Below are 25,514 nucleotides of genomic sequence, written 5' to 3' on the forward strand. Positions count from 1 at the left end.
TCAGCTGCCCCCCCCAGGCCTACACACAGCAGCACAGGCCCCTTCATCCTCTCTCCACACCACTGGTTTCTTCTTTCTGTGACTTCAGCTCCGCTCCGCTCGTCTGTGGCTTCGGGAGCTCCGTCAGTAGGTGCTGGGAAGACCAGGTGTTCACACAGGGATGCCTGGGTAAAAGAAGGGCGGGGTCAAACCAGGACTCCTGGAGGACAGTGGAGCTGATGGTGCAGCTTCAGGTGAGGGAGGCGCCCAGAGAAGGGCCCAGAGGGGCTGCCTCTTGTTCCTCAAGTGACTGCAAGGGGAGAGGCTTAGCGAAGCCCCTGGGAGTGGATAAGGGTATAAGGCTTGAGGTCAGGAAGAACTGGGCCCAAATCCTGGACTTGTCACTTACTACCTTGGTGACCTTCTCAAGTCACATCACTTCTCTGGGCCTTGGTGATCCCAACTGGGAAATGGGAATAATACTTAATAACTGGCTTGCTGTAAAGATTCAGTCATTGACTTAGATATTTATTGAGTACCTGCTCTTTGCCAGACACCATTCTAAACTCACAGCAGTGAGTACAACAAAGTCCCCACCCTCGTGGGACAGGCACGTATGTCCTGGAGCTTCAGTGTCCAGTACAGTAGCCACCAGCCACATTTGGCTATTTACATTTAAATTAATTACAATTAGAAATAGGTAAAGATTTGGTTCCTCACTCGCAGCAGCCACGTTTCAAGTGCTCAGGAGCCACTCGTGTCTAGCATATTGGACGGTGCAGGTACAGACCATTTCCGTCATTGCACAGAGTTCTATTGCTCCAGAGGGAAGAGAGAAAATAGATGGTGTGGTCTACAAGAGAATGTAGTTCACACTGGACTGAGGAGGGTTACCTCCCACGGCAGGTGGGGAGAAAAGGATAAGATAACAGGGGTATACAGAGAGAGCTCTTTGAGTGAATTGGTGACTTTTGTTTCTTAAGCTGGGTGGTGGGATATGAACTTTATATATTTTTTTCCATATCTTTTTGTATATGTGAAATATTTTGCAATTAGAAAAAAGTTTAGTGCAGTCCTGGATCTTGCCCTTTGTTCCCCCAGCCTCACTCCCCAATCTCCGAATTGACCACAGGAGCAGGAAGAAACAGAGGGGAATAGAGTGAGCAGTTTAGGAGGACTTCCTGGAGGAGGGGTGCGCTTGTGGATGATGGCGTGGAGAGAGGGGATACTGTGGCCTTGCTCCCATCCTCTCCTTTGAGTGCAGCCCCCCCACTCCGTTCCTCTGAAGAAGCCGCTTCCACACAAGAAATTACCCCTCCCATGTAGAGCCAGCCCCCAGGTACTAATTGGCATTCTGCTAATTAGCCTCGTTGTCAGCACTCAGGGCTCTTTCCCTAGGGGACCATTACCTCATTAACTGCGGAGTGGAGTGGAGGCAGCAGCTGCCCCAGGGCTGGGCCAGGGGGAGGTGGGCTTCTGCTTCATACTGTCTGCTGGTCTATCTGCTCCCCACTCATTTGTCCTGGAGTTTCTTGAATGGAGGCCCGCACAGTGTAGGGAAAAAAAGCAGTGGGCCTGCAATCAGAAGAGTTGCCTCTTAGACCCAGGGTGAAGAGAATGAATCCAGCCTCCCAAGGTGGGTGGGAGGCCCTGAGGGTGATTGGGTCTGTGCAAAATGTCCAACCCCCAGGGATCCAAAATTTGTCTTATTTTTATCTATTTATTTATTTTTGGCTGCATTGGGTCTTCCCCGCTGTGCGCGGGCCTCCTCCAGCTGCGGTGCGCAGGTTTCCCATCGTGGCGGCCTCTCCCGTTGCGGAGCTCGGGCCCCAGAGCGCAGGAACCCGTGTCCCCTGAACTGGCAGGCGGATTCCCAACCACTGCGCCACCAGGGAAGCCCTAAAATTTGTCTTATTTTTAATAGTTTAACTTTTCTTGATGCCTGATCCAGGGCTTCCTCTACCATATTGTCTCTTTTAAAGTTATTATGGACAATTTCATATAGACATAAAAGTAGAGAATAGACTGATGAAACCTCAGGTACCCACACATCAATACTCCAGCTTCAATAATTATCAGCACAGGGCCAATCTTGTTTCTCTATCCTCCCCACCCCCCAGGTTAGACTGCCTCTTGAGGTTTGGGTGGCCATCTGTCCTACCTCTGTGATCTTAATTTGCTCATTCTTTTTTTTTTTTTTTTTTTTTTTTTGCGGTACGCGGGCCTCTCACTGTTGTGGCCTCTCCCGTTGTGGAGCACAGGCTCCGCACGCACAGGCTCAGCGGCCATGGCTCACGGGCCCAGCCACTCCGCGGCATGTGGGATCTTCCCAGACCGGGGCACGAACCCGTGTCCCCTGCATCGGCAGGCGGACTCTCAACCACTGCGCCACCAGGGAAGCCCCAATTTGCTCATTCTTTGATTCAGTATGTCTTTATTAAACACTGCCTGAGTCAGGCATTGGTAAATTTACTGAGGACCTTGAATATACCAAGTGCTTCACATACCTAATTTTATTTTATCCTAACCTTCCTGTTATTATCTCTGTTTTACAGATGATAGAATTGAACCTGAGAGATTAATGATTTGCACAAAGCACTGTGTTTTTTCCTACTATCCCATGCTCTTGTCCTGGAGTTACTATATTTCACAGTGCCTACCCAGACACACAGGCCGTCATTCACTTGCATGTTACTGAACCTCTAGTGGGTGCCAGGCCCTGTGTTGAACAAGGCTGACATAATTCTTGCCTTTAAGGAGATTCAACATTTACAATTCAAAGTGTTAAATGTTACTATGGGTTGAAGCCAGGTAGCTAAAACAGAAGAGCCAAACTCAGTCTCAGGGGGGTCAAGGAAGTCTTCATGGAGGAGGTGATTTAGACATGAAGGACAAAGCAAAAGTCAGTGAGAATGGGCATGGTCAGAATATTCTGGGGGAGAAGAAATGGTTGAGGAGGGTCTTTTGAGTTCTGGGAACTGCGTGTAGAGGATTTCCATATGGCTAGAACATGTGAGGTTGAACGGTGGAGTACTGAAAAACAGGGCAGGAGAAGCAGGCAGAATCTTGAAGGATCATGGTTGCCACACTTGAGGCTCCAAAGACAGTGGGGAGCTAGTGAAGGATCTTAAACAGAAGAGTGACATCAGATTTGAGTTTTAGAAAAATCATGCACTCTGAGTATAGAGAATTGACCTAAGGAGGTCAGTCAAGAAGACCAAGTAGGAGGCTAATAAGAGTATTGGAGGCAGGTGATGATTATAGCTTGGACAAGGACAACAGCAAGGTAAACTGGGCGTGGAGGGGCGGGCGGGAGAGGAGCAAGACTGGATGTGCATCGGAATGTGCAAAGGAGAAGGGTCCAGAAAGGAGGATGTCTGCCTCTTTCCAAGGACTTTTCATTCAAACTCTTCTAAGTGATGTTTACATTAAGGCTGACAGTGGGGTCTTTTGGAGATACCATCATTGCTGGAAGTGATCTCAAAGATCAAACGGCCTTCTCTTTCTTTCAAATTCACAATGAAAGAAAGGCCCAGAGAAGCAAAGCAACTTGTTCAAGGTCACACAGCATGTCAGTGGCAGAACATGACTCCTTGTTCTTTATATAGCATTACCCAGCCTCCAGTGAGGCTAATGGCTGGGGGTGCTACGCCAACATGACTAGACCTGAGGTGACCCAAGCAAGATCTGAAGGGGCTGGACATAGATCCTCCCTTCCACCTCCCTTTGCCACCCCCTCCCCCTCGCACAGCTCCAGGGATCAGTCAATGAATAATTGTTGAAACAGTTCCTATGTACAGAACAAGAGGTGCAGAGACAAAGGTCTGCGGTAGGATTCCCTATCCTGAGATCTGAGATCCCCTTCTCAACCCTCCCCACTGCATCCGGGGAAGGGGGTCAGGGGCATTCCTGAGGCAGCCAGTCCTCTTCTCCACTCCCCATCCCCCAGGTGGTTTCTCCAGCCAAGTTCTCACGAAGAAGCCCCTCCCTCAGCGGCTCCACTGTTGCCATGGCAATTAGGTGGGTGGACAGCCCATCCTATCTAGAGGCCACCCAGCCCTCGCGTGGGGAGTTACCATAACAACCCCCCTAGTAATAGAGGGTGCTGGGTCCCGCCCCCCTCCCCCCGCAAATAGAGCGGTGGGTGGCTTGATTGGCAGCTGGGCACACGAAAGAGGAGGGAAAGGGAAGGAAAGGCGTCAAAGGAGAGCTCAGAAGGAAACGGGGGAGAGAAAGGGCAAAAAATACGGGGAGGGAACGAAACGCGTGTGCGCACGCGCACCAGCTGGTGGGCGCGCTCCCCGGCGGCCCCGGCCACCGCCCACTTCTTTCACGCTAGGCTCGCGCGGTCGCTCAGTCCTCGCGCGCGCCTTTCGCTCTCTCTCCTGCGCCTGCGCGCAGGTGTCGGCGTCGAGGGGGAGGGGGAACCCGGCGCGCTCGCGTCACGTTCCCTCTTCCACCCTCCCCGGTGCTCGGCCATTCTGCGCCTGCGCGGGAGAGTCGGGAGGCTCGGGTTGCAGGCTCTGGGGCGATATCGCCTGTCAGTCGGTGGGTCGGTCTTCCCGCCGGCCTTCCCCCTCCCGGTTCTCCGCGGGAGGCGCGGTGGAGTCCGCCCCCGGGATCCCCCGATGGGGGAGAAGCGGCGACGGCGGCAGCGGAATAACCGAGCCGGAGCGTGAGCGGCCCCGGGGCCCCGTTCCCGGCGGAGGCCATGGGCGACCCAGCCCCCGCCCGCAGCCTGGACGACATCGACCTGTCCGCCCTGCGGGTGAGCGCGCTGCCCCCCAGCCTCGCCCCGCGGCGACCCCCGCCCCCTTCCGGGCGCCCGCTGCTGCCAGGCCTCCGCCCTCCGCTCCCCTACGCTCTCCACGCGCTGCAGATTCTGGGAGCCAGTTCGGTCCCCGCCCTGGGGTGCCCCGCCCCCATTCTTCCCTCCTCCTCTACCTTTACTCAGGTTCCGGATCCCCTTCCTCCCAGGTGTTTGAGGGTCACCCTCTGGTTCTCCTGAGCTTGCAGAATCTTTACCGTGATGCCCCTCCCTGGCCCCTGACATGCTTTGAGGCCTCTTTCCCCCCTTGCTCCTACTTAGCTCTTCTTCCTCCCCCTCCTCTTTTTCGGCTCCTCGAATTTTGACTTTGCCACTGCCTTGCCAGCCTCCCCCTCATCACCCTTTCTCCTCCTCGCCCAGCCCTGAATTGCATCTCTTCCCGGTCGGCAGGCACTTCAGCCTCCCCTCTCCGCCGCACACCTCCTACCGCCGCCCTCATCCCCTGCTCAGCTCTCCCCGTGCCTTGGCGTTTCAAGTGCAGCAGTCCAGAACCAGGCATTTCCGGTCTCAGGGTCCCCGCATATTACATTACCAACTCTGCAGCAGCGTGGGGCTGGGAGGAAAGACAAGTGCACTGGGGGAGGAGGGGACGCGTTTCTTGTCTTCAGAAACTCTGGCCTGGGCTGGGAAGAGGATGTTTATATGTCTGTACACACACAAACACATGCAGCATGTGGTTTGGAAAAGCCTGGGTATTCTTGGTTTTGCTGGAGGGAGGGGGAGGCGATGGAGATTTCTCCAGGGAGGGGTTCATTAGAAAAGGGATCAGAGGAAACAACTGCAGCAGGAATTTCTTCGAAATATTCGTTTTCCCTCCTGGGGCTCTTGCATGCCCTCATTTGGGGGCTTTCAGCAGCATTTATTTGTTTTTCTTCAGCAGGGAGCCCTGGCTTAAGGGGCAACTGAGTGGTTTCAAGGTGAAGACTCCCGCCTGTCCCCCAGGGGGTGTTTTTGTCCTGTGTCCTTCCGGCTTTCTCAACAGGCCAAGGTGCTGGGGAGAGCAAGATTTCCCATCTCTGGGTTAGCTGCTCTGGAGGCCCCTGTTGAAATCGTCTTCTGGCTTTTGAGTTAGCCAGGGAACATGGCCAGTAGTGGGAAAAGGCGGTCAGCCACACAGGTGCCCCGGATATGACTGGAGGGGAGAGGCGAATTAAGAGAGCAGAGTCATGTCGTTAATTGGGTTTCTCTAGGTGACACAGTTTTTCTTGCCATTCAGGTCATAATTTGGTTGGTGCAGTGTTGGGCTAGGAGACCTGACTTGCTGGAGATAAGATGATAAGTTGCTGAGGAGGGAGACGGAACATTGATTTCTCTCTCTCTCTCTCACTCTGTGTGTGTGTGTGTGTGTGTGTGTGTGTTCGTGGCAAGGGGGTCTGAAGGCTTTAGGAGGGAGATTGGTGGGCTTTCTCTAGTTGCGGCGAGCAGGGGCTACTCTTCGTGGTGCGCGGGCTTCTCATTCTCTTGTTGCGGAGCACGGGCTCTAGGCGTGTGGGCTTCAGTAGTTGTGGCACGCGGGCTTAGTAGTTGTGGCTCACGGGCTCTAGAGCGCAGGCTCAGTAGTTGTGGTGCATGGACTTAGTTGCTCCGCGGCATGTGGGATTTTCCTGGACCGGGGCTCGAACCCGTGTCCTCTGCATTGGCAGGTGGATTCTTAACCACTGAGCCATCAGGGAAGCCCAGGAGGGAGATTCTTAAGATCAGTTTAAACTGCGATTCTCAAGTTAAGCCAGCTGGGATATAAGGTGGAAATCCAGGCTCCCCTTAATGAGCTTGTCTTTAGGATGAGCCCCCATCTTCCCTTCCCACCTTGGTTGTTGATTAACTCTGGCTATAGGTTCCTGTGCTGTGGTGACTTAAATATAATAAAAGAGAAGGTGGGTCCAAACCATGACCTTTGGTTTAAACCTTGTGGGACTCTCCTTGGGCTTCTCTTTCCCTTTAGCCTCTTCTGGTAGTTTGGCCTGGACCCTCAACCTGGGATTTCCAGCAATTCTGCAAACACCATCTGACCTTGGATTTGGTATTTCCCTTCTGGACTTCTCTACTTGAAGCAATGTTAGCGTCTTTCCTCAATCGCCTCCTGCTTTATTCTCCTCTCCCTTCTTCAAGAGAGCCCTGTGACCTGCTCCCAGTGTGTGTGTCTTTCCTGCCTCATGATGCTTAAGAAAGCATTGCCCTTCCCCCACTACCACCCCAGTACTCCAGGGCTGGAGGGAGTGCTTTCTTTGAAATGGGGCTGCAGAAGGCCTGCTTTCTCCTTGCTGCTGGCCTTTGCTCAGAGCCTGTCCCCTCCACCCCACCTCGGAGAGCCCCTGTGGCACTGTTGAGAAGCTCTCTCAGTCATCTCTTGTTCTGTTTCTGTCTGTTTTCCAGTGAGAAATGGCAACCTGGAGAACTAGCAGAAAAGCGTGTTTCCCTGTACTACATCATCTCGTGTTGCGGGCCTGGGGAGGGGATGGGAGAGGAACATATTCAGCATTTATTAGGCGGCGTCAAAGAGCCCAAGTTGTCTTTCTCCTCTTATTTCAAGATAGGGCTTGGCTTCCAGCTGGTGATGAGAGTAATAGTCTGATATTAGGGAAGATTGAATTGCACTATCTCTTAGCCATGTGCGGAGAGGCGGGTGGACCTACCTCACTGTGACCACAGGCACGCTTGACCTCTTTGAGGCTCTGTTTATCCACCAGCCCAGTAGCATGGGGTTGTGTTCCTGAGTTCAAGTCCCTGCTTTCTCACTTACTGTGTAACCTTGGCCTTTCTCTCCCTTCTTCCCTAGTTTGCTGCAGAGTCTGCAAAGAGCCTTACCTCTCTAAGGCTTCATTTGCCCATGTGTATATAGTGGTGATGGTACTGAACTCAGAGTTGCTGAGGATTAAATGAAATACTGCATATTAAGTACTTACTTCAGTTCCTGGCACATCGTGACTATATGATCGCCCTATTGTTTTTTTTGTTGTTGTTGTTGTTTTGCTTTTTGGTTTTTTGGCTGCATGGGGTCTTCGTTGCTGTGCGCGGGCTTTCTCTAGTTGTGACGAGCGGGGGCTGCTCTTTGCAGTGCATGGGCTTCTCATTGCGGTGGCTTCTCTTTGTCGCGGAGCACAGGCTCTAGGCACATGGGCTTCAGTAGTTGTGGCACGCAGGCTCAGTAGTTGTGGCGCACGGGCTTAGTGGCTCCGCGGCATGTGGGATCTTCCCGGACCAGGGCTCGAACCCGTGTCCCCTGCATTGGCAGGTGGATTCTTAACCACTGCGCCACCAGGGAAGCCCTCGCCCTTACTGTTAATTGTTATCAGATGACAATCAGAGAAGGCTTCCAGCACAAGTGTATCTAAAATAGCACTTCCTCCCCTGCTTCGTTTTCATATAAATTTTTATATAGCATCCCTTAGCCCGCTTTGTTTTATTTCATAGTATTTATCGCCAGCTGACATACATTTATATATATCAACCCCGACTAAAATATAAGTTCAGTGCAAGTTAGGATTTTGACTGTTCTGTTCATTTTTGCATCCCCAGTGCCTGTAACAGTGTTTTGAACATAGTGGGGGCTCAGCTGTTTGTTGAATAAACGCGTATCATAACAAGTGAAAGGTCTTAGCACAGTCTTGCTTAGAGAAAGCATTCAGTAAGTGTCATGCTTGTTAGGCTTCCTCTTGCTGTCTATATACGCATAATTAAGAATATATCTTTTCTGGGTTGTTTTTGGAATCAGACCTTGTGGTAAACAAGAGTTCTGGAAGCCTCCATCGGAGCGACGTCCTTGAAGTAAAGTTAGGACCTTCCAAGAGAAAAAGCGGGCCTCTTTTGTCAAACCTTCTCTGTGTCCAGGCTTGGTTACATTCCAGGAGAATCTTCTGACTTGGAACCCTTGGCTTCTCACAAAGGATACGTATCAGTGGAAGAGGACGGGACAAGGAGGGAGCAGACCCCGGGCTGACCTCTCTCCTTTTGCATTGCTCTTTTTGGTTGACCCACTTCATAAACCAGGCAGCCTCTCTTTACTGTCCAGCCAGCTGGAGGTTTTAGACTGCAGTGTCCTTGGAACCATGGAGCTGTGCGCAGTGTGGCTGTATTGAAATAATACCATGACGTGCAGTCAGGAGGGACTTGTTGCCGGGTGGTAGTGCTGACAGAGATGTTCTTTCTCCAATGATCTTATGTTGTTGTGTCTGTTCTTTGGAGGAGTCGCTTCCCCTTCCTTTTTCCTTCACGAGGCTGTGGAGCCAGCTCCACTCAGAAAGCTGGCAGTTCTGGGCATGTACTTCTAGGCTGCTGAGCAACTGCTGCACTCCGCTGTGCTTGCTGTCCAAACGTTGACGACAGATGCCTCAGGCATGGGATGGGGAGACTGACCTCCTGCAGCAGAAGCAATGGCATTGACTGGGGACTTTTTTCCTAGAGAACCGCAGATGGGAGTGGGGCTGTTTGGGGAGCTAGTGGCACTTGGAGTGAAGTGAAAAGCTGCTTTGGCAAGAGGATGGAAGGAAGGTTGCGGAGAACTTTGCTGGAACTGGGTGTTCAGCCATCCCCCAAACGAGGGAAGAGGCGTCGCCACCCTTTATGCTGCGGGATAGGACAGAGCCATGGCCCTTTGTAACACACGGAGGGGAGGGTCTTTGAAGAAGTGAGGTTTTCACAGTTAAGAGAACAGTAAGAAGGTCAGCAAGAGAGCAGGCTGGACCACCCCCTCACGCTTATCCCAGGAGCTCACTTAAGACTATGCTGTGTAGAATCCTGATTTCAGATATGGCCTCCATTCCTTTCAACTCCGAACTGTGTGCCTAAAAGCGGGTAACTCACACAGTTTGGGTATGTTGAGTGTCCTTGCTTGTCATCCTGGGGACAAGATAGCAGGAAGTGTGCACATACTCTTTACAAGCTTATACTTTGGCATTGGTTTATGAATAAGGAATGCAGTGATCTCTCAATCCAGGAACATAAAACAGTTCTGGGGCTGCGGAGCATCTCCAGAAGCCATCTGAGAGTCTGCCAGACGAATCTTTCTGTCTCCAAAGTTGTACCAGAGAAAACTATGACTAATATCCTTTCCTGCATCAGTCAGTCACCAAGCATTGTTGGTCTGTTTTATTGAGAATCAGGTTCTAGATACTACGGGAAGTATGTAATAGTGTGTTCATACTATTCTGAGCTATTTAATCAGACCTCTGGAAGCATCCCTCTAAGCAAGCCCTTTGCAAGCTGAGGCCCCCCCCCCCCCCCCCCCCCCCCGCTTTTTTTTTAAACTGTTATTGCCTTCCTCATTATCTTAGAACCCTCAGGGTCAGGAAGTTTTTGTTAAATCTGTTTGCTGTGAATTATACTCATTTTCTGTTATCCTGTGGTGGTCATCTTGAAATCTGATATGCAGTCTTTTCCCCTCCCCCAGCACTCACTTTACACCACAGCTCCCTCAGTTTTTTCTTTAGCAGGTTGAAGAAATTGAACAAAAAGCGATCAGGTTAACAAGTCAGCTCTCAAAGCATTTCCTGAATGCCCACAGGATCCAGGAAGATACAAGAACATGACTTGGTAGAAGCGCATATTCATTCTCTCGTCTCTCCTGTTCTTCCTGCTCTTCTCCTAACCAACCAGTTCTTGACTTGAGTCTGGGATTCTTCCATCTACGGGAAGCTCCTCCAGAGGGCAATTGAAAAGGTGTTTGAGGCTTTTTGTTCTTAATCAGGGTAGGGAATGGCAGAGGGAGGAGAGAAGAAAGGGATGGAATTGTGGTGATCCAAGGAGCCCCTAGAGATATTGCCCAGTGGCCAGACAGCCGAGGATGTGCTTGCTAATGGTGGGTAGGATTTCCTGTTCTGCTTGAGGAAAGAGCTAGAACTAGGCACAGAGGATACAGTGACACACAAGATAGACATGGTTTTCCTACAGTCTAGTTGTGGGGAGAGACATTAATAAAATAATTGTGTATATATAATTACATATACATAAAATTGCAAGTCATGATAAGGACTGTAGCAGAAAACTTTGGCATGCCGTGAGAGCCCATAAAAGAATTGTTTTTACCTTTTGCAAGACAAATATTTGGTTGATAGATTGAGAGAGAGACAAATCACACGTTGAAAAACCAAGCTAGCATTGCCACAGAAAGAGCAGATAGAGGTGAACCAGCAGGTGGAATTTGGCGACGGCCAGAACTGGGAGACCTTGGATCAGGGCCATTCTTAGGGTGGAGCATTTGGTCAGCAACCGAGGGCCAGGGGTCTGAGGATGCGGTAGAAACTCCAGGCTTAATTTCCAAAAGGATTTCTTCTGAACCTTCCTATGGGAGGGGAAAAAAAAAAGTTTGTTTCAAAGGGTAAGGGTATTATATGGAAAGGGCATATAACTGTCATTTTTGTTTATTGGGAGGAGCGTCTCTGAGTACTGGGTCTGTGTGGACTCGCATGTCGCTCTGCAGAGGGTGCGTGGGTGTGCCGATTGGCCAAAGCGGCTGTATGAGGGAGAAGGGTATACCGCTAGATGTTTCATGCTGTATTTTTAATAAAAATTGTGTGTATTTAAGGTGTACCACATGTTTTGATAGACACAGACATAGTGAAATGATAACTACCGTCAAGCTACGTAACATTTTCATCTCCTCACGTGTGTGTGTGTATGTGTGTTTGAATCGATGTTACTAGCCTGAGTGTCCAGGGTTGGAAGGTCGGTAAGCCTCACAGGAATAAGCACAAGTAGGCCCATCCTTGGCTCAGCTTTTGTGGTTGTGGGATGTGGGATTCTTCGTAACATTAGATAGATACTGTATATCTATCTATATATACACACACACACATATGTGTGTGTGTGTGTGTGTATGCAACTCTCAGTTTAACATTGTTGTACAAGTCAAGGATGAGTGAGGTGTGTAGGGGGAGTGTTGCTGATTTTGCACGTTTGAAATGAAACAGGGCTGGAGAACCACAGTGTTGGGCTTCTTGGAGGAGCCAGCCTCCAGGAGCAGGTGAAATGTCAGGAGGGCGGGGTGGGCTGTGGGACGCGTTTGGTGGCACACGCCGTGGAGAGAGGGATGAGTGGAGGACGTGGAGACTCTGCCTGAGAGGAAGGTTGAAGGCTGGTAAGGGAGCAGGCAAGAAGTCCTTTGACCGAGGAGGCAAGTGCGTGTCCCTGGGGCAGGAGAGGCTTCCGCTGCCGGCTGGGTGACGAGTGAAGCATCCCAACCACTCGGAGTCTGTTGACTCAGTCAGTGCGTGTGGCAGTGACTGCGCCTCCGCTCTGCCTTTAGGAGGAGAAGGGCCTCCTGAAAGCAGGCCTGACAGCAGCAGGTCTTCTGAGAGAGAAGGGGGAACGTCTCACACCCTCTTGCACCGGAAATCATCTGAGGACAGGATCTGAAGGGCTGGGCTTGCTGAATTGCTCCTGGAACCACAGGCTTGGAGGGCTTTTCTCTGAACAGCGGTCCTTGCAGGGACGGATTGAGGATCAGCAGGGCTTTGTGAAGAAAATTCCACCTCCTTCAAGCCACCTCAACTTCCACTTTTCCCACGAAGCCTCCCCTGAGCGAGCCAGCCCTCCCTGGTCACCTTCTCCATCTTTTCATGGACCTTGTAGTGTAGCATTTGAGTGTATGTTACCCATATTGAATATTTCATGGTCACGCGTTCCCTGTCACTTCCTTACATATAGGAGCCATGATCCATACTTCCTGTCGATGCTCACAGTGCCTACAAAAATGCTGAGTGCACAGTAGGGGTTCAGTAATTACTCGCTGGGTAGAGATATGGAATTAAGTTTTTTTGTGTTTTTTTTTTTGTTTGTTTTAATTTTTTGGCCACACTGTGCAGCATGCGGGATCTTAGTTCCCTGACCAGGGATCAAACCCTTCGCTGACCAGGGTTAAGATTCCTGCAGTGGAAGCATGGAGTCTTAACCACTGGACCGCCAGGGAAGTCCCTGGAGCTAAGTATTCTTGTGACTTTCCCACGGGAGTGCCTTGTATGTGCTGGGCACCGTGTGACACAAAACAGTACAGGTCCTTACTCAGTGCTTCTCAACTAGGGTGGCACTGCCCTCCTGGGGGTGTTTGGAAATGTTGGGGAGGGAGGTTTCATTGTCACTTTGTCTGGGAAGCACTAACAGCATTTAGTATGTGGGGATCACGGATGTTAACCACCCTGCCATGACCGGACAGCACATTGAAGAATTGTTTTTCCACCCAAATTGCCAATATGCCTCTTGTGAACTTGTTATGGACGTGGGAAAGGTCAGGTGAAGGACTAGACATGTTTTCTTCCATGAAGTCGAAGTAGGTCCTAAGTCCCCTCCTTTCCTTCTTGCTGGATGGAGAGAGGAATGTAGGCTGTAAATTACTTGTGTGCATGGCGCCTAGCTCTTCTCACAGCTTTTATTTGTCTGCCCGAACACCTCTGGAGGTAAACTGGGCAGGCTCCAGAGCCAGACTGCAAGGAAGAAGATTTTCATGTTCTCTCTTCACCACCTACCCACTCTCTCTTTCAAGGCACATTTGTAAGAAAGTGGTTGAAAGCATGTCGTACTTGGTCTTCAGTTCTGCATGTTCACCAGAGAGTCTTCAAGAAAAGATTCAGACAGATTCAATATCTTGTAATAACCCATAACAGAAAATAATCTGAAAAATATGTATATAATTGAATCACTCTACCGAACACCAGAAATTGATATAATGTTGTAAATCAACTATACTTCAATTAAAACAAAAACAAAACAATTGGGCAGGGGCACCCAAAAGCCTGAGCAGCGGGAGGGGAGGCGGAGGTAGGTGTGTGGTCACAGTGTGAGAGAGGAGGCTGGCGTACCTATCTCTTCTCTCGTGTCTTTGCATCCTACGGTTGGCCCCTTGAAGACAGAGGTGTGCTGAGTGAGTGTCGTTGCTCAAATTGCAGGGAATAGCTAGAGGGAAGACCACTTGCCTAGTATCCTTTGGAGAAGAACAGAGCTTTGGGGGTGGGTGAGTGGCTGGGAGTAGAGTGGCTGGTGGGGATGCACTGATGCAGTCGTGCAGCAGAGCCACCATCACTTCTCACTATCTGAATCCAACTTAGGAGGGCAGGACTGGATGGGTTCTTGGTCTAGTCTAGCTAAGGTTTAGTGAAGTTGGAGAAGGTCCCTCTAATCTTCACAAGGTCCTTCTTCACCGTGGAAACTACCTTCAACCCCACAAAGCAGGGTTGCGGGGGACAGGCAGCCTGTGGTTCAGAAGTTTGCCGGTTCCTTTATCCCTCCAGACCTCTAGGAAGCCCTCTTTTTCTCTCTCTCTTCGGTTCAGAACAAAAGTTGCTCTGATACAAGTCATTTGTATTTTAATGTGGATTCATTTCAGAAGGGGTTCTGGGGTGGAATAGGAATAATAATGAATACTTACTATGCAGTATGTTCCCTCCTTATATAATCTCATTATCCCTCACAATAACCCTTTGAAGTGGGATATTTTATTCATTTTCAAGGTGACGAGACCAAGGCTTACAGAACTTGGAAGTTAAATAACGTGCCTAAGGTTGGACAGCCAGTAAGCGGCGGATTTCAGATTCAGACTCGGGTTCAGGGACTTCCGAGGTGGTCCAGTGGTTAAGACTCCACGCTTCCAATGCAGGGGCATGGGTTTGATCCCTGGTCGGGGAACTAAGATCCCACATACAGAGTGGCATGCCCAAAAAAAGTAAAAAAAAAAAAAAAAAAGACCCGGGTTCAGACTCAACCCAGAACCTGAGCCTGTGCGCGCCTGTGCTGGTGGAGGCCTGCGCCCAGGTGGCAGGTGTCTGTGTCTGTGGGTGTGTGTTGAGGGGAGGGCACCCTGCAGCTGACATTCTGGACTATGTACCTGGAGCAGTAGTGTTTTCAACTGGCTTTAATCATGAATGTGTGGCCTGTGGGAAACAGGCTTTGTGGGCTCACTTGGGAGGATCTAACACTGTCCGTGAAGTTTCCGTGGTGAAGTATGAGGAGACTTAGGAACATGGCCTGTTTCATGATTGGAGGCAGCCTGTGTGAGAAGTGGTCACCACCTGCAAGAGCACACGGTCTAGATCTGCGTCTTGGTAGAGGACAGGTTTTAATCACATGGGCGCATTTTTTGAGAAGAGGGAATGACTTGATTGATGGATTAAGTGACTTTAAAAAAAATTTTTTTTTTTTTTTTTAAGTAAATGACTTGAGCCTGAGCCTTTGTGAACTGCTGGTGGGTTGGCGTTGGTGGGCACCTGCTGGGAACACAAAGCTCCGTGGGGCCTGTGCCCAGAACTGGTAGAGATTTCTAGATGTCAGGCTGCCGGGCACAGTACTCTGATGATAGGAGGGGAAAGCATACCCGAGAATTTAGATTTATTCTGGAGGAAAGAGTTAATGATTCCGAAGGCCTGTTCTTCAGAGGGAGGAGAGGAAGACTATCTCATCCCTCCCACCTTAAATAAAATTATTTAAATTGTAGTTAAATATACATAACATAAAATTTACCGTTTTAGCCTTTTTTTTTTTTTGGCTGCGTTGGGTCTTCGTTGCTGTGGGCGGGCTTTCTCTAGTTGCGGCGAGCAGGGGCTACTCTGTTGCGGTGCGCAGGCTTCTCATTGTGGTGGCTTCCCTTGTTGCAGAGCACGGGCTCTAGGCACATGGGCTTCAGTAGTTGTGGCACTGCGGGCTCAGTAGTTGTGGCGCATGGGCTTAGTTGCTCCGCGGTACGTGGGATCTTCCCGGACCAGGGCTCGAACCTGTGTCCGCTGCATTGGCAGGTGGATTCTTAACCACTGCGCCACCAGGGAAGCCCCCGTTTTAGCCATTTTTAAGTGTACAGTTCGGTGGCATTAAGTACATTCGCGTTGTTGTGCAACCATCACCGCCATCCCTCTCCAGAACTTTTTCATCTTCCCCAACTGAAACTCTGTCCCCATTAAACATGAACTCTCCATTCCCCTCCCCCAGCCCCTGGCAACCACCGTTCTGTGTCTCCTCCCTTTCTGTGTGTGCAGAGCTGAGCAGAGGGCTGACATAGCAGATGCTTACTGTTTGTTGAGTCAGGTGAGGTGGCCTGTTTCAGAAGTCCATGTGTCATCAGCCAACTCAGGACACCCCCCTCCCTCCTGGCTCCAGTGCAAGGCAGTCACCTCTGAGAGGGATTGTAGATGAAATGGCTACATGGAATCACAAAAGAATTAGGCAGCAGAAAGAGAAGTCGAGGGTTTCTCTTCCACATTCAGCTCCTTTTGCCGTCTCCCAACTGTCATTTGCTTTCTGGTTCTCTTGTACTTATATTCATCATCTTGCTTGTTCTCAGCTCTTACTTCTCACGCTGGGGGTCTGGTGGGTAGCTGCTATAGGAAGGTGGAAAGAAGATCATGTAGGGCATGAAGATAATAAAAAGGTAACAACATGTATGTGTTTGTGTGTGAGGGGTTCGTGTGTTAACTGGGCGTCTCCCTGGTAGTAGAAGAAAACCATCCTTAGATGAGTACCTTGGACCCGGTAGGGTATCTCTGTCCTTCCTGGGTTCCACCTTTCCCGAGGGGTGGCCAGCGGTGCAACTTTGGCTGGAGGCTTTATTCAACATCACGTATTCATGTGTCAGTAGTAACTGAAAGCTCGTACATGGGTGACATCACGTAAAGGGAGGGTAGGTTTTTAGTATCAGGCAGTATGAGCCCAGGAGTTCTTTCCTGTGGAACAATGGGCCACAGAAAAGGCCTAGATGCTTACAGGAGGAAGGGGTGGTTAGCTGCTAAAGATGTCTTGGGGAAATCATGGGCAGCCTTTGAGGCCCCTTTGATGTCACCCTCCTGGGCCTCCAGGCCTGCACAGTCTGGAGCCGGGTCAGGCTGTATCCCTCTGTGGTGTCCGCACCCCCGGACAGACCCAAAGCATGACCTAGAATTGAGTTGGATTTCTTAGAATAGAGGTGACCAATTCAGTGGCCTGCCCGGCCTCCTCACTTTGTCCACACGATTTATAGTTTCTCATCGGACTTCATGGGGAAAGAAGGAAAAAGGAAGGAGAGACACTCTTGGCACTCGAGCCACCCAGGAAGAGAGGAGGGCAGGAGAGCCCTGTGTCATAGAGAGGCCTAACAGGTCAAGATCCAGGCCACAGGGGCCTCTAGCCAGTAGGTTGGGGGTGGCAACTTAGGGTCCCCTGTTCAGGGCTGTTTCCCTAGATCACCTGTCCTCGAGTCGGATCCCAGGTTCTGAGGACTCATAGTCTTTTCTCTGTTTTCTGTGTACAAGCTTACAGGAAGCTACATGTATTCAGCATCACCTTCCAGGGTGTGCCCAGTGGCCCTTCTCACCTCAGTCCCTCTCACTAAAGCCTATTTCTTTCTTAGATTGAGCCAGGTATGAATTGGGGTCGATTGTTTTTCTTGGGCTGAGCCTTGTTCACCCACCCCTGGTACTCAAAGCGTGAATGAAGGAACGTCCCACTCCCTGACTCATGGAAGCACGGCCTTCCCCAGTTGTTATCCCGCCGTCTGGCATCGTGCCTGCCTGTGGGCATGGTTATCATCCCCACCATACATAAAAGCAAAAAGTGGTTTAAGTGCCTGTGTTTAAAGCAGAGCATCCGTAGACCATCTTACATTTCTAAAGGCGCCAGCAGCAGGCCAGGGGCCCAGAGCTAGTTAGATCTGACTGGCGATACCCATACTGCTCTGCGGCAGTGTCGAGGCCCCACCAGAAACGAAGGGCTCGTGTGTGTTTGGTCAGCCTGGAGTCCAAGGTGCATTCTGTGCAGATGAGGTGTGTTTCACAAGTCAATGATTAATGCCCCCGCTGCTGCCCAGATCCCCTGCCCTGGCCTTGTAACCTGCTCAGATAGGGTGATACTGACGTCTCCAGAGAGCTCCCTGACGGAGGCCTGCGGACACAGGGGCTGTTGGAGTTGAGGCAACGTGATGCATAGAGCCAGTGTGGAATTAGGAGCTGGGACACGTGGTTCCTGTTTCAGTTCGCTCTAGTTTACAGGATGCGTGTTATCTCTCTGGGACTTGGTTTCCTTACTTGCAAAACAAGGGGATGAGAACAGTGGCTCTTAATCAGAGGCTCAGTCAGAATCACCTGGGTAGCCTTTTTTAACCCAGGCCCTGCCCTCCGGAGGTGATTTAGTCCGTCCAGGGTGGGGCCCTGGTATGTGTGTTTTCCCAGGTGATCTGATGCAGATTGCCTTTGAGAACTACTGGACCAGATAATTCTTAAGCTCCCCCAGATCCAAGAGTCCCCTCCTCCTTTCTTTCCTGTCTTCCTTCCTAAATATCTTTGTGTGCCTACTGTGTGGGGTGGCCTGTTTGTGCTCTCTTGACTTAAACACATGAATGGATCAGATGTATGCTTTGCAGTGTCGTATATGTAAGGAAAGGTGCCCTTATGTGTGTGAAGTTGGGCAAAGGGGGAGTTGAGAGAAACAATACTGGGGGAGGGGTCGGTCAGGGTGGGATAACTGAGCATGGTGTCTCCCAGCTGGTCTGGGAAACACAAGCACCTACTGTGGAGGGAGCTCAGGGTGGGGCGAAGTTGGGGTGTGGACGTGGGGCTGGGCATCCGGGAAGAACACGAAATAAAGGGAAGGTTCAGAAAAAGGTCTGAAGGACCATTTGAAGTATGAACTCCAGTATATGTGCGTGCACTCCTTAGACTTTCCTGAGTCTGTTAGTGCCGAGGGAAGAGCAGGCAGACCAAGGGAGGACTGACCTGGAAAGAGGGCATTTTTACTTGGTCTTTGAAGATAGGGAGGGACCTGGTATAGTGAGGCCTTCCCCATCATCACTCACCCCCAAAAGCATAGACGCTGGAGACAGATGTGAATCCTAATCCCAGATCTGTCACCTACTGTGTGACCCCTGGCAAGGTCATAACTACCCCCATGCCTCATTTTCGCCATTCGTCAAATGAGGGTAACAAGACCCACCTAACAGGGCTGTTTCAGGGTTAAATAAAAGTGTAAGTAAAGTGCTTAGCTTGGTAACTGCTCATTAGATAGGTGGTAGCCACATGATTTCTCCTGTGAAAGTGCCCAGAAAGGGTGTCTCTTATGAAAGTTACCAGAAAGGTTCTGGTAACATTCCTCTCCTCCTTCACATTTCATTTGGGAAAGAGAAAACCACCCAGTGTATTGAGTGCAATCTTAACGGCCGTGGGTGGGTGAGTCACTAAGTCCCCAGGTGTGGGCCTGGCTTCCCCTTCCCTACCCTAGAGTTTTCTACCATCTTCCAGCTTCACTGGAAGAAAGAGCAACTTCAAAATCTAATATCTGAACTTGAAACTCCTGTTTGTCCTGCCCCCTGAGTCAGGAATTCCAGCAGTGGCTGAGCAGTGCCTCAGGCCCCGCATGCCCTTTTGTGTGAAAGCTCTGGGCCCACCCAGAGGAAGCAGTCAGCCAGAGTGGGGAAACCTGCACCTCACCCTTCGCGACATTCTGCTGGGAATACATGGCTTTGCTCAGATGTGAGAGACAGGACTTTCGCACAAAAATGTGTAAAGTGCTTTATGGAAAGGCACAGATTCAGGCAGGGCGCCTAGCCACGAGGATCCTCGCTGGCCTTGCCTGGAGACTAAAGGCTCTTTCTGCTTCAGGGCCTTGGGCCTTCCCCACCCCTGACCTTTGCTCGGTTAACTCCGACTTGTCTTTTTGGTCTCAGAACAAATATCACTTCCCCAGCAGCCCTTTACTGCCCCCCCCCACACCGCCCCAACCCCTATCATGACCTCCCTTTAATCTTTCTAATAGTGCCCTGTACTTTTTCTTACTTTTTCATAAACTCACAGTTGAGTTTATGTAGTTGTGTAATTGCATCTTTAATGTCTGCTTCCTGTAAGCTCCACGAAGGAGGGGTCCATTTCTGTTTTGTTCATTGCCACATTCTAGTATCTGTCAGGCACTTGATGTTTGTTGAGTGAATGCATGAACTGGTCACAGGGCCCTAAAGTTGGCATGAATGCAGCCAGGGAAGGTTTCTTAGAAAAAAAGAGGCGAGACGGGCCTGGTGAAAAGTTGGGTGAGCATGTTTGCTCCATCCTGCTGGTCAGGAAATTCCTCCTTCTGTCTCACCTATATCCTTTGGGCTGTAATTTATTCTGAGTTGGTCCTTGGTGGGGCCGGAGAGTGGCTGGCCTCCACCCTTTGGAGAGTAACCGTTTCTAAGTCTGTGATGCAGATGACTAGTCCTTCCTGCCCCTCCCCCTGGGCCCCACCCTCCACCTGCTCTTCTCCCCACTGACTCAGCTTTGCTCCCTCCACCCTTCCTTCCAAGGTGTCTTTTCATAGTCCCCTGTCGGAGCCTTCCTTCCTAAGTCCTCTCTCATGGGATCTGGTTGGTCCCGCATCTGGAATTAGATAGAAGCCGCACAGGGGTTAGACAAGTCACAGGCTCTCTCGGTCATGAAGCCTCCCCAGCCTCCTGCCTCGTGTCTGGGGACACCTGGCTCCCGCAGGAGGCTGTTGGCCATGAGGTATAATGGTTTGTTTGTGCTGCAGTGGAAAACCAGCAGTGAGAAGCCTTCTTATTATCCAGCCCGTGATTATTGTTGTCCTCCTCCGTGAGCTTGGTGTCTGCCAGCCTGAATGGGCTCGACATCTCCCCCTTCCAGCCTCCTCCTGCTTCCGTGCTCTGCCCCTTCTCACCCCAGCATCTGCTTCCCAGGGACCACCCCTCCCCCCACCCCTTTCAGCCCTACCTCCAAGGCCACCGTTCTTTTTTTTCTCCCTTCTCTCTCACCTGCCCTCCTCATAATTCTACTTTTTCATCTTGTTTCTTTTCTCCCGAGCTGCCACTTTTCACTCTAAATCCCAGTAACACCAGCAGTCTTGGTAAATCACCTCTTGACAGTGTTTTTCTTGCTCTATGGGAGGCAAGTCTCTTCATAATGACTGTGCAAATTTGTAGCACTTTGTGGATATCAAAATGTTTTTACATCCATGGACTCTTGTGGGATGGGGTTGGGTAGGTAAGGAAAAGAGGCTCTGGGAGCTTAAGTGATTTGCTGATTTGCCTCCATTACATGAAAGAATCAGAACCAGTGCCCAGACCTTCTGATTCTTAGTGAGATATAAACACTAACCATTCCCTGTCATTCTATATACTAGACTCCTGGCTGCCTTTCTGCTTCAGCTAAGAAAATATTTCCCCGAGTTATCCTCTTATACTTTTGAACCTTCTTTTAAGTTGTCTAAGATGCATCTTTCTTCTGCCCTTCACCTAACCCAGCCTCTGCCTATTCCTCTCTCCTTTCCAAAATGCTTCGCTCTTTTCTCCTTCAGGAACCTTCCCCTTTACCTCTTCTTGTCCTGTTGCCTCCTGCGGTCTTTGGGTCCTTATTAACGTTTTCATTTGGGTTTAGCCAGCTATATAGGAGTTTGTGCCTTAAGAAAGTCCACTTTCTAGTAATACATGTTTACCAAGCATATAAATTAGGGGCGCTGACTCACATAACAAAAGAGGATTCACTTTTAGTAGCTGCCCTAGTACATTGCTTTTAAGTGAATATTTATGGATTATTTTGGAAAAATGGAGATAAACCCAAAACCTAGTGTTAGAAACCATTGCAGGAGGGAAAGGGGATGGTTCTTCTGGATAACACCAACTTCCTTTTGTTTCTATATTTATTCATTCAACAGAAGGGTATTGAATGTGGCCTTGACCTCTAAGACTTAGTCTTGCAGAAGACGGACAATTAAAGAATCAATCACAAAAATGTAATTGGTGCCCTGAAAGGGGCCGTACAGAGTACTGTGGGAGCAGGATAGTCAGGGAAACTTCCTGGAGGAGGTGATGTCTGTGTTGAGGTCTGGAAGGATGGGCATGGGGCATGCAGGTAAAGGGGAGGGGAGAGATGCCCTTGGAAGGGTGGACAGCACGTGCAAAGACCCAGAGGTGAGAAGGGGCAAGGGGTATTAGAAGAACCGAGAGAAATCCAGTAGAGTGCATTCCTGCTTCTCTGCCTCCTCCCCACACCAGCAAGAAACAAATGACCTCAGGATGGGAACGGGCAGGGCTCCAGGTTAACCATCCTTGGGATCATCAGCTGTAAGGCAGTCAGATCGGAGCTTAAGGAAGAACCTCTTTGGCCCACAGAAGGCAAATGGAATCCAGTGGACAAAGCTCTGGGGGGTGTGTGCCATGCCTCCTTGGATTTGCCATCAGAAGACTAACCAGGTTCCACTTTGAAAACACTTAACGTCTTGGAGCCTTGGTTTTCTCCTCTGTGAAATGGGGTATTAACTCCTGCCTGGCTTCCCTACATGTCAGAGGCGCAAATGAGATAATGACTGTGAAAGCACCTGTGGATTGTGGAGCGCTAGGTGATTGGCTGATGGCAGCAGTGGCAGCAGCTGGGAGGTGGTGAACTTGATTCTCCTGGTTACAGAGACTGATTCTGGTGGCGGAGCCAAGGTCAAACTCTGATAGCTTGTAACATTTTAAACGCAAAGGCCTTAAAAAGTTGAGACTTGAGAAGTGAGTATTAGAGAGGTAGAGGGAAGATGCCACCTCAGCTGCCTAGAAGACTTTGCCAGATCTTCCGGCTCTGGGCAGGGGGATGGCTAGAATGACCTCCAGCAGCCTTCAGACCTGAGGCTGGGGGTTTTCCCCCCAGGCCTGCAGTTCTCTGTTTTCCCTTAGGTTCTGGAGGCAGGCGAAACCTCAGAAGCAGGCTGTTTATCTTTTAGGTTTTTTGGTTTATTTTTAAATTTCTGACTGCAATGGTAATTTTTTCCCTTTCCCTTTCCCCACTTCTCCAGCTCAGCATCAGAAAGAGACCATCTGTCCCCTGCCTTGCTTGCGGCCATTTTAGAACCAGCACAAGGCTGCTTGAATCCTAGGCCCCTCTTCTTCTCCCCTCTCTCCCCTACTGCCTGACTTTCTCTCCTCTGCTCCTTCATCTAACTCCCTGCTACCCGCCTCCTGTGGGCCTCTCCATCCATGAAGACCTCTGGTCTGGATAAAGCCCCCAGCCCAGGGCCTGTGTCTGGGGCAGCTGTGTCTGTGGGGAACCTGGGCATTGAGGTGTGTGGGGGAACTGCTCCCAGCCCGGCTCAGGCAGGGCTCCTGTCTGCTCTGAGTGGTTTCTGATCAGCACGGTATTTGTGTCTATGTGTGTGTCGGGTCTGGACTTGCTTCTGCCTCTGCATGTATCTGTGTGTGCGTGTGCGTGTGTGTGCGCGCGCACGCGCGCGTGTGTTCGTTCATGTTCGTGTATATGTCCTTCTGGCGTAGAGACCCAGCAGGAGTGACTTAAAAACTACCCTTCTGCCAGCACATAAATATCTCTCCTGGTTTCTTTCCCGCCCCTCTACTCCCAGGGCATACTTGATTTCCTCCCCTCCTGCACTCCTTTCCCGTAAAAATACTTCAAATATGCCGATAAACAGAGGACTAGGACTTCACAGTGTGGAACCAGAATAAAAGGATGCAATTCAGTTCCGCAGCGTGAGGGGCAGGTTTATCCAGAGCAGCGTGGAGCGTCAGTGTTAGAGAGTGATGAAAGCTGGAAAAGGAGTTTTTTGAAGGCCGTCCAGTTTATTACTGGATCTTGCGGACAATGGGGAATTGAGGAGGTTTTAGCCTTCCTTTCCAGCTCTCCCGTCCAGTTTGTTGGCTCAGTGAGGAGGTGCCATGACAATCCTTCTGCCGGCTTCCTTTTTCCCACGGGAGTATTTGTCTTTATGCTTTGGCCTTGGGCCCGCTTTCCATACTGAGCCCTTGGGGTGGGAATGGGCGTAACACGACACGCTCCCTGGGTTGGCAGGGTTGGCAGAGGGTAGATGGAGGCTGACTCAGGCCTCGGAGGGCCGCCTTCTGTTGGCCGAGGCAGGCGTCTGGACCCCTTGGGTCCTTGGGGCTGTGTCTGCTTTCTCTGCTTGGGGATGAAGGAAGAGGTGACCTGATGAAACTTTGCCTGCCCCTCCCCTACCCCCAGCCCACACATTCATTCCCATTTGCCTCCTCTTAACCCACGTTCTTTCTCCCAAACACACACCCTCCCATAGTTCTTCTCCTGTTCATGCATACAAGCACATCCTCTATATAGCTGCTCCCAGCTAACTGAAGGACATCCAGTGTCCACCCTCCACCAGAACACCCGCCCTCTGCCGCCCCCCCCCCCGCCCCCCCCAACCTCTGCCAGCACTGAGTGTGCCTGCGTCTCTGTGGGATTCGAGCTGCTGGGGAAACTCTGGTGGCGGCCCCGATAGGAGGGCTTTAGGGTTAGCGATCTGGTTGGTGGCGGGACTAAGGGATGGGGTTTAAAGCTGCATTTGTGCGGCGGCCAGTGTGTGAGTGCTTAGATGGTTGGTGTGGGGGGGGCGGGTGGTTTTGAGGCCGCTGATGAGCTTCTAGCAGATTGAAGGTCCCCCTCCCCCAGGCTGTGCCTTGGTACCAGCCCTGCCTTTGCCCCCGCCTCTTCCTCTTTGTGTGGGCCTGCTGGGTCACAGGAAGAGCTCAGGAAAACGGGCCTATTGTTTTCCTCAGGGAGGGAGGGCGGGAGGGCCCCTCCACCCAGCCTAGTCTCAGCACTAGATAAATAGAGGCTCCACGGGCTCTGGCAGCCCCGCTCTTCCAGGCAAGAGGGTGGTGTGGCTCTGGACTCCATCCTGCCGGCTCTCATTGGTTCCCTCTGTGGACCGCAAGTTCCCATTCTCTTTCCCTAGTGGCCCCGCGGTTCTTTTTCCCGTCCCCCATCTGTATCCCAGGTTTCTCTGAGTCTGTGGTCCTCTGTGGAGTCCTGGTATGCTCGGCAATAGGAGGAGGTGGGGCTGTGGCCCCCCTCCCCAGCACTTGTCCTCCTATCCCCCCGACCCTGGCACGGGCACCCACCTCCTGGCAGTGCTCCTCCATTTGGGGTAGGATGGCACCTTGCCCGGGTTAGGGAACCACACTGGTTTCAGCAGGAGGACCTGCCAGGGCATATCCCAGTGAATAATCACTGCTGGGCCTGAAGCACAGGAGAGACCAGACCTTCCCTCGTCTCTTTCCCAGGGATTCTCAGCCCTTCCCAAGCTTTAGAGTTCTAGGTCTTTGTAGTTCTTTCTACCATTCCAGCAGCTTCCTAGAATCTCCTGGAATTCTTAATGGATGGGCCCTTCCAGCTCAGAAATCTTGTAACTTTAAGACTCATGGGTCAGCAAAAAAAGCGGGGGACAGATTTTCCTATCCGACCTGCTTCTCCTGCAGTTGCCTCACAGGCAGTCTTACCCCTCATGTTTTAGCGTATGTAACTCTTCTCCACATGTTAATTCTCTGTGTTAGCGTCTGATTTATAAGCTCCTAGAAGGTAAACCCAAGGTTTAAGAAGGCAGTCTTTGGCAGGCAGTTTAAAAAGATGCTGCAAATATTGATAATAACAGTTTGCATTTGTTAAATACTTCAGAAACCCCTGTACCCCTCAGGGGATTTCGTCTATGTGCAGAGCAGACAGCACACACGTCTCTCCCCACTTGTAGGTGGACGATCTGAAGCAGCACTGGGGGACGTGTGTTGGAAGAGGTGTTATCGGTGCAACAGCCCTGGGGCTGAGGGTTTGATCTGCCAGCTCTGGGCCACTTCAAGAAATGTGACCCTGGGACTTCCCTGGTGGTGCAGTGGTTAAGAATCCACCTGACAATGCAGGGGACACGGGTTCAAACCCTGGTCCGGGAAGATCCCACACGCCGTGGAGCAACTAAGCCTGTGTACCACAACTACTGGGCCTGCGCTCTAGAGTCCACGAGCCACAACTACTGAGCCTGCGTGCCACAACTGCTGAGC

At 50.8% G+C, this 25,514-nt stretch overlaps 1 protein-coding gene and 1 long non-coding RNA gene across 13 annotated transcripts in view; one reads left to right on the plus strand and one right to left on the minus strand.

Annotated features, from left to right (window-relative positions):
* Positions 1-26: 26 nt before the first annotated feature.
* Positions 27-5,929, minus strand: LOC141277401 (uncharacterized). 2 transcript variants are annotated; one of them, XR_012328758.1, is made up of 3 exons: positions 5,340-5,929; positions 1,389-1,554; positions 27-164 (listed from the first exon to the last, which is right to left on the minus strand). It is a non-coding gene; the product is annotated as an uncharacterized lncRNA (long non-coding RNA). The 2 variants fall into 2 exon arrangements; XR_012328757.1 differs by having other exon boundaries at positions 4,924-5,929.
* Positions 4,454-25,514, plus strand: part of MINK1 (misshapen like kinase 1) — a 48,253-nt gene continuing 27,192 nt past the window's right edge. For 7 of the 11 annotated variants that reach the window (XM_033848378.2, XM_033848379.2, XM_033848383.2 and 4 more), the window contains exon 1: positions 4,458-4,747. In XM_033848378.2, the coding sequence (XP_033704269.1) occupies positions 4,691-4,747 (57 nt within the window). In that variant the 5' untranslated portion in view covers positions 4,458-4,690. Of the gene's footprint in view, positions 4,748-25,514 lie in introns of all 11 variants that reach the window. The other 4 variants (XM_033848382.2, XM_033848386.2, XM_033848384.2 and 1 more) reach the window with 2 other exon arrangements.

The sequence above is a fragment of the Tursiops truncatus genome, chromosome 20 (genome assembly GCF_011762595.2).
Source record: "Tursiops truncatus isolate mTurTru1 chromosome 20, mTurTru1.mat.Y, whole genome shotgun sequence".
Taxonomy (NCBI): Eukaryota; Metazoa; Chordata; class Mammalia; order Artiodactyla; family Delphinidae; genus Tursiops; species Tursiops truncatus.